This window comes from Salmo trutta, unplaced genomic scaffold (assembly GCF_901001165.1).
Source record: "Salmo trutta unplaced genomic scaffold, fSalTru1.1, whole genome shotgun sequence".
Taxonomy (NCBI): Eukaryota; Metazoa; Chordata; class Actinopteri; order Salmoniformes; family Salmonidae; genus Salmo; species Salmo trutta.
Window position 1 is genome coordinate 21,720 of NW_021823254.1, and position 9,271 is coordinate 30,990.

The 9,271-nt window shown below is 41.8% G+C and overlaps 1 protein-coding gene across 1 annotated transcript in view; it reads right to left on the bottom strand.

The window, feature by feature from the left end:
• The window catches only part of LOC115189913 (ephrin type-B receptor 4), a gene marked incomplete at its 3' end in the record, with an annotated part of 30,512 nt that extends 21,518 nt beyond the window's left edge, over window positions 1-8,994 (bottom strand). Inside the window, 1 exon segment of the mRNA XM_029748417.1 lies at window positions 8,004-8,994. Within this exon segment, the coding sequence (XP_029604277.1) occupies window positions 8,004-8,082 (79 nt within the window).
• Between the last annotated feature and the right edge of the window lie 277 nt (window positions 8,995-9,271).

A 9,271-nucleotide genomic window follows, 5' to 3' on the forward strand; every position in this document is an offset into this window, starting at 1 on the left:
TTTCTGCCTAGCAACAGAGAAGGATTGTTTATCTTAGACATGCAAGGAGAAGACTCCGCCTAGTCCCAAGTGGCGCAGTGGTCTAAGGCACTGCATCTCAGTGCTAGAGGCGTCACTACAGACCCTGGTTTGATTCCAGGCTGTATCACATCCTGCTGTGATTGGGATTCCCATAGGGCGGTGCACGATTGGGTTAGGGTTTGGCCAGGGTAGGCTGTCACTATTTAAGTAAAGGTTCAAATAAAAAATAGTTGGAAAGTATAAATATGTGCTAGTGTGACTTATATGTTGTGCTTGCAGCTGAGGCACCCAGTGTGTTGAATAAACTTGGTTTGAGCTTTTTCTAGTCGTCCGTTTGAGTTTTTACCCTGTTTGTTCAAAACCTAACACAGTTAAGGGAAAGAGGTCACATTCAATAGATTAGCCTAACTCCCAGCTCACGGATTCTCTTTCTGCTCCTTCTGTTGTGAGTCGAGAAGGAAAGTACAGAACAGATGTTAGAGGTGGGTTTTCTACAGGAAAACGCTACAGTCTAGGCCAAGATCCTCAAAACTCTTCTCAATGGTAAGTGAAGCAAGCCTACAGAGTATCGTTGTGGGCAAGGATGCAGTGTGAATCGTAATAGTTCAAATACTTATTGAGGCAGGGGACAACAAGACCTCTAAAATGACCTGAACTGAAATAAAAAAAGAAACATAATCATGAATTGATTTTGGCGTTACTGTGTCTAATTAGTGACCTTGTAGTAGGCATACCTTACTAATCCCTTCAAGTCTCCTGTAATGCCATAGCCGTGCTCGGGTGTTATCCATGCCTGTCAAACAGCACCATGTTAATTGTTTGTAGATAGAAGGGACCAGGTGTCTCCATTTCAGCATGCAATGTGGAACTAATCGGAGCCATGCCGTTCAGGATTGATTGGTAGTGGAACACCACAGAACTGGGCAGGGTGCATATATACAGGCTCTGGACTGGCGGGGTCAACGTTCCAAAACGCACATGCTCCCACACACATAGACAAGCACAAATTCAACAATGTGCACACACACAACCACACACACACACACACACACACACACACCTAATTCATTATCACCTCTCTATCTTTAATGAATCCATGTAGGTATGTTGTCTTGGACTGTTTTTAATAGACATACAAATATATATATATAAATATAAAGATATATATATATATATATATATATACACACATATATATATATACACACACTACCATTCAAAAGTTTGGGGTCACTTAGAAATGTTATTGTTTTTGAAAGAAAAGCACATTTTTGGACCATTCAAATAACATCAAATTGATCAGAAATACAGTGTAGACATTGTTAATGTTGTAAATGACTATTGTAGCTGGAAACTGCTGATTTTTTATGGATTATCTACATAGGCGTACAGAGGCGCATTATCAGCAACCATCACTCCTGTGTTCCAATGGCACGTTGTGTTAGCTAATCCAAGTTTATCATTTTAAAAGGCTAATTGATCATTAGAAAACCCTTTTGCAATTATGTTAGCACAGCTGAAAACGGTTGTGCTAACTAAAGAAGCAAAAGCTGGTCTTCTTTAGACTAGTTGAGTATCTGGTGCATCAGCATTTGTGGGTTCGATTACAGGCTCAAAATGGCCAGAAACAAAGAACATTCTTCTGAAACTTGTCAGTCTATTTTTGTTCTGAGAAATTAAGGCTATTCCATGCGAGAAATTGCCAAGAAACTGAAGATCTCATACAACGTTGTGTACTACTCCCTTCAAAGAACATTGCAAACTGGCTCTAACCAGAATAGAAAGAGGAGTGGGAGGCTCCGGTGCACAACTGAGCAAGGGGACAAGTACATTAGAATGTGTAGTTTGAAAAACAGACGGCTCACAATTCCTCAACTGGCAGCTTCCTTAAATAGTACCCGCAAAACACTAGTCTGAACATCAACAGTGAAGAGGCATTGAGACGGGTACTATTTAATGAAGCTGCCAGTTGAGGACTTGTGAGGTGTCTGTTTCTCAAACTAGACACTCTAATGTACTTGTCGCCTTGCTCAGTTGTGCACCGGGGCCTCCCACTCCTCTTTCTATTCTGGTTAGAGCCAGTTTGTGCTGTTCTGTGAAGGGAGTAGTACACAGCGTTGTATGAGATCTTCAGTTTCTTGGCAATTTCTCGCATGGAATAGCCTTCATTTCTCAGAACAGTTTTATTGCCAGTTTTATTGCTTCTTTAAACAGGACAACAGTTTTCAGCTGTGCTAACATAATTGCAAAAGGGTTTTCTAATGATCAATTAGTCTTTCAAATTATAAACTTGGATTAGCTAACACAACGTGCCATTGGAACACAGGAGTGATGGTTGCTGATAATGGGCCTCTGTACGCCATAAGAATACAGCTGTATCCAGCTACAATAGTAATTTACAATATTAACAATGTCTACAATGTATTTCTGATCAATTTGATGTTATTTTAATGGACAAAAACTTTGCTTTTCTTTCAAAATCAAGGACATTTCTAAGTGACCTCGAACTTTTGAACGGTAGTGTATAAACAGTTGAAGTTGGAAGTTTACATACACTTTAGCCACATACATTTAAACTCAGTTTTTCACAATTCCTGACATTTAATCCTAATAAAAATTCCCTGTCTTAGGTCAGTTAGGATCACCAGTTTATTTTAAGAACGTGAAATGTCAGAATAATAGTAGAGAGAATGATTTATTTCAGCTTTTATTTCTTTCATCACATTCCCAGTGAGTCAGAAGTTTACATACATTCGATTAGCATTTGGTAGCGTTGCCTTTAAATTGTTTAACTTGGGTCAAACGTTTTGGGTAGCCTTCCACAAGCTTCCCACAATAAATTGGGTGAATTTTGGCCCATTCCTCCTGACAGAGCTGGTGTAACGGAGTCAGGTTTGTAGGCCTCCTTGCTCGCACACGCTTTTTCAGTTCTGACCACACATTTTCTATAGGATTGAGGTCAGGGCTTTGTGATGGCCCCTCCAATACCTTGACTTTGTTCTCCTTAAGCCATTTTGCCACAAATTGGAAGTATGCTTGGGGTCATTGTCCATTTGGAAGACCCATTTGCAACCAAGCTTTAACTTCCTGACTGATGTCTTGAGATGTTGCTTCAATATATGCACCTAATTTTCCTCCCACATGATGCCATCTATTTTGTGAAGTGCACCAGTGTGCTTCACAGTTGGGATGGTTTTCTTCAGCTTGCAAGCCTCCCCCTTTTTCCTCCAAACATTACGATGGTCATTATGGCCAAACAGTTCTATTTTTGTTTCATCAGACCAGAGGACATTTTGCCAAAAAGTACAATCTTTGTCCACATGTGCAGTTGCAAACCGTAGCCTGACTTTTTATGGCGGTTTTGGAGCAGTGGCTTCTTCCTTGCTGAGCGGCCTTTCAGGTTATATCGATATAGGACTTGTTTTACTGTGGATATAGATACTTTTGTACCTGTTTCCTCCAGCATCTTCACAAGGTCCTTTGATGTTATTCTGGGATTGATTTTCACTTCTCGCACCAAAGTATGTTCATCTCTAGGAGACAGAACGCGTCTCCTTCCTGACCGGTATGACGGCTGCATGGTCCCATGGTGTTTATACTTATGTGCTATTGTTTGTACTGATGAACGTGGTACCTTCAGGCGTTTGGAAATTGCTCCCGAGGATGAACCAAACTTGTGGAGGTATACAATTTTTTTCTGAGGTCTTGGCTGATTTCTTTTCAATTTCCCATTATGTCAAGCAAAGAGGCACTGAGTTTGAAGGTAGGCCTTGAAATAGATCCACAGGTACACCTCCAATTGACTCAAATTATGTCAATTAGCCTATCAGAAGCTTCTAAAGCCATGACATCATTTTCTGGAATTTTCCAAGCTGTTTAAAGGCACAGTCAACTTAGTGTATGTAAAATTCTGACCCACTGGAATTGTGATACAGTGAATTAGAAGTGAAATAATCTGTCTGTAAACAATTGTTGGAACAATTACTTGTGTCATGCACAAAGTAGATGTCCTAACCGACTTGCCAAAACTATAGTTTGTTAACAAGAAATTAATGGAGGGGTTGAAAAAACAGTTTTAATGACTCCAAATTAAGTGTATGTAAACTTCCGACTTCAACTGTATAGACATAAATATATATTTGTCACGTTCTGACCAGTAAAGGGGTTATTTGTTATTGTAGTTTGGTCAGGACGTGGCAGGGGGTGTTTGTTTTATGTGGTTCGGGGTTTGTTGGGCTATGTATTTATGTAGAGGGGTGTTTGTTTAGAGTGTTCCGGGGTTTTGGTTAATGTTCTATGTTAGTATATTTCTATGTTCTAGTCTAGTCTTTCTATTTCTATGTTTAGTTGATGGGGTTGACCTTCAATTGGAAGCAGCTGCTCTTCATTGCTTCTAATTGAAGGACTTATTTAAGAGGGGTGTTTTTGTCATGGGATTTGTGGGTAGTTGTCTCCTTGTTTAGTGTCTGAGCACAGCACAGCACAGCACAGCACAGCACAGCACAGCACAGCACAGCACAGCACAGCACAGCACAGCACAGCACAGCACAGCACAGCACAGCACAGCACAGCACAGCACAGGACTGTTAGTGTCGTTTGTTGTGTTTGTATACGTGTTTTGTTTGTTTTTTCCTTCTTTTTACCAATTAAAGAAGATGAGTATACACATTCCCGCTGCACCTTGGTCCAATCATTACGACACGCGTTACAATATTTCCAGTACCAGTCAAAAGTTTGGACACACCTACTCATACAATGGATTTTCTTTATTTTTACTATTTTCTACATTGTAGAATAATAGTGATGACATCAAAACTATGAAATAACACATATGGAATAATGTAGTAACCAAAAAAGTGTTAAACAAATCAAAATATGGTTTAGATTTGAGATTCTTCAAAGTAGCCACCATTTGCCGTGATGACTGCTTGCACACATTCTCTCAACCAGCTTCTCCTGGAATGCTTTTCCAACAGTTTTGAAGGAGTTCCCACATTGGCTGAGCATGTGCTGTCTGCTTTTCCTTCACTCTGCGGTCCAACTTATCCCAAACCATGTCAATTGGGTTGAGGTCGGGTGATTGTGGAGGCCAGGTCATCTGATGCAGCACTCCATCACTCTCCTTCTTGGTAAAATAGCACTTACACAGCGTGGAGGTGTGTTTGGTCATTGTTCTGTTGAAAAACAATTGATAGTCCCACTAAGCGCAAACCAGATGGGATGGTGTATCGCTGCAGGATGCTGTGGTAGTCATGCTGGTTAAGCGTGCTTTGAATTCTAAATAAATCATCGACAGTGTCACCAGCAAAGCACCCCCAACCCATCTGCAATTTCTGAGGCTGGTAACTCTAATGAACTTATCCTCTGCAGCAGCGGTAACTCTGGGTCTTCCTTTCCTGTGGCGGTCCTCATGAGAGCCAGTTTCATCATAGGACTTGATCGTTTTTGCGACTGCACTTGAAGAAGCTTTCAAAGTTATAAAAATGTTCCGTATTGACTGACCTTCATGACTTAAAGTAATGACGGACTGACATTTCTCTTTGCTTATTTTAGCTGTTCTTGCCCTAATACGGACTTTGTCTTTTACCAACTAGTGCTATCTTCTGTATACCACCCCTACCTTGTCACAACACAAGTGATTTGCTCAAACTCATTAAGGAAAGAAATTCCACAAATTAACTTTTAACAAGGCACACTTGTTAATTGAAATGCATTCCAGGTGACTACCTCATGAAGCTGGTTGAGAGAATGCCAAGAGTGTGCAAGCTGTCATCATGGCAATGGTTGGCTACTTTGAAGAATCTCAAATCTCAAATATATTTTGATTTGTTTAACACTTTTTTGGTTACTACATTATTCCATATGTGTTATTTCATAGTTTTAATGTCTTCACTATTATTCTACAATGTAGAAAATAGTACAAATAAAGACAAACCCTTGAATGAGTAGGTGTTCTAAAACGTTTGAGTGGTAGTGTGTACTGTATATATACTGCTCAAAAAAATAAAGGGAACACTTAAACAACACATCCTAGATCTGAATGAAAGAAATAATCTTATTAAATACTTTTTTCTTTACATAGTTGAATGTGCTGACAACAAAATCACACAAAAATAATCAATGGAAATCCAATTTATCAACCCATGGAGGTCTGGATTTGGAGTCACACTCAAAATTAAAGTGGAAGACCACACTACAGGCTGATCCAACTTTGATGTAATGTCCTTAAAACAAGTCAAAATGAGGCTCAGTAGTGTGTGTGGCCTCCACGTGCCTGTATAACCTCCCTACAACGCCTGGGCATGCTCCTGATGAGGTGGCGGATGGTCTCCTGAGGGATCTCCTCCCAGACCTGGACTAAAGCATCCGCCAACTCCTGGACAGTCTGTGGTGCAACGTGGCGTTGGTGGATGGAGCGAGACATGATGTCCCAGATGTGCTCAATTGGATTCAGGTCTGGGGAACGGGCGGGCCAGTCCATAGCATCAATGCCTTCCTCTTGCAGGAACTGCTGACACACTCCAGCCACATGAGGTCTAGCATTGTCTTGCATTAGGAGGAACCCAGGGCCAACCGCACCAGCATATGGTCTCACAAGGGGTCTGAGGATCTCATCTCGGTACCTAATAGCAGTCAGGCTACCTCTGGCGAGCACATGGAGGGCTGTGCGGCCCCCCAAAGAAATGCCACCCCACACCATGACTGACCCACCGCCAAACCGGTCATGCTGGAGGATGTTGCAGGCAGCAGAATGTTCTCCACGGCGTCTCCAGACTCTGTCACGTCTGTCACATGCTCAGTGTGAACATGCTGTCATCTGTGAAGAGCACAGAGCGCCAGTGGCGAATTTGCCAATCTTGGTGTTCTCTGGCAAATGCCAAACGTCCTGCACGGTGTTGGGCTGTAAGCACAACCCCCACCTGTGGACGTCGGGCCCTCATACCACCCTCATGGAGTCTGTTTCTGACCGTTTGAGCAGACACATGCACATTTGTGGCCTGCTGGAGGTCATTTTGCAGGGCTCTGGCAGTGCTTCTCCTGCTCCTCCTTGCACAAAGGCGGAGGTAGTGGTCCTGCTGCTGGGTTGTTGCCCTCCTACGGCCTCCTCCACGTCTCCTGATGTACTGGCCTGTCTCCTGGTAGCGCCTCTATGCTCTGGACACTACGCTGACAGACACAGCAAACCTTCTTGCCACAGCTCGCATTGATGTGCCATCCTGGATGAGCTGCACTACCTGAGCCACTTGTGTGGGTTGTAGACTCCGTCTCATGCTACCACTAGAGTGAAAGCACCGCCAGCATTCAAAAGTGACCAAAACATCAGCCAGGAAGCATAGGAACTGAGAAGTGGTCTGTGGTCCCCACCTGCAGAACCACTCCTTTATTGGGGGTGTCTTGCTAATTGCCTATAATTTCCACCTGTTGTCTATTCCATTAGCACAACAGCATGTGAAATGTATTGTCAATCAGTGTTGCTTCCTAAGTGGACAGTTTGATTTCACAGAAGTGTGATTGACTTGGAGTTACATTGTGTTGTTTAAGTGTTCCCTTTATTTTTTTGAGCAGTGTATTTATATATATATATATATATATATATAAACAAAAAGATACATGCAACAAGTGAAAAGTGAATCTGAAGTCTCACTCAGAGTTTAATTGCAATAGTTATATAGTGGAGGCTTATGATTCTTCATACAGATAAAAATATGACACAGTAAAAACGTAGATGTAGGATTGATTAACCATCATGATGATTTACAACTAGCATGCGGCTGTTACAACGTACCAGTGCAGTTGTTACAATGTAACAACAATCTGAAGTTGAAGGCAAAATAGGTCTAAATCATATTTTTAATAAGCTATTAGGTGCCCTAATAACGCCACAGTACATTTTTCGTCGACAATAAGCATGGCGACAGTACATGAAACAGCCTTTTAATTGAGAACGTTGTAGAGGAGGTAATATGAACCAACCGACCTACCTTCCTCTGCTGTCGACAGAAGCAAACACTCCAGCAGGACCAGCCAAAGTGGGGCAATGCGACTGGATATGAACTCCATAATGGCATCCAGAATATCCGTAATATAAACGAACTCCTTCGGTTGTGTGTGTCAAAAAGGTTAAAGTGGTGATTTACTGGCACGGTCAGCTGGGCCGTGTACCCATTGGCCGCAACACTGACCACATCTGCCACGGACAACAGTTCAAACACCAGTTTCACTGGGGAATGAGGGAAACAAAATGTGGTCACAATATTACAAGGAAAACCTCGCTTTGACTGACGGACGGTGGGAAGTCAATGTCTCATGGAATAAATCGATACAAATAAAAAAACACCAGTTTAAAAAAAATCTAGAATAGTCAATAAAGTATTAACTTTCATACTAGGAAAAACTTTCCTTTATAGCACTAGAGCATATTGCATATAGTGGCTATACAATTATATTGCGGAGTTGTCCTATGATCCTGTCCTATGTCCCCACTGTCACATTCAAGAAAGCGGACGCATGTAGATTAAATGTATCGGATCATTGGCTGTATTCGTTCCACTCTTTGCCCATGAACCCTCGACGACTTCTCCCAAATCTCCTCTCAATTCGATGTCTGCAGTCAAGGCACTTGCAAAAAAACTCAATTGTCAAGATGAATGAAAACCATGTTACTGCTGTGTTCTGTTCGTTTCGGTAGTCTACTTTCTTTACAAACGACCAGATCCAGAATCGTATTAATATTTCTGTAAATTCCTCCCCAAAAATTAAGTGGATAGCTGGTCGGGAACAACTGCGTGTCTCTGCCCTTGTCTTTGGGCTGTTCCCAATGATGTACAACGATTTACAAATTACAGAGCTGAAAGAAAAATTGAACGAGAAATCACTCTCAAGAAAAATAAAGTAGAAACAAAAAGTTGTCCACTCAGTAAGCTCTCACTAGGGATGTTTCAACACATTCAGAGCCGAATAGCACTAACTACTCTGACTGCTTACGTCCCGCCTCCGCGCACATCGTTTCGGCCAACCATAGGTCAGTTCGAGCTGTAAGTCAAAAGAATAGGAAAATCAACGCATTCACCCGACCCCATTTATGTGAGATTTTTTGCAGTTGTGTGTGTAAGAGGGAGAGCTGTTACTTCCTTTTCGTTGTTGCGAGCTTCGCTAGCCTAAGTGCCGGGAGTGATATTGTTCATACCAGAGAGTTATCATGTTTCATTCATGATACACACATTGAAACAGCCAACAGGGTTTTGATATA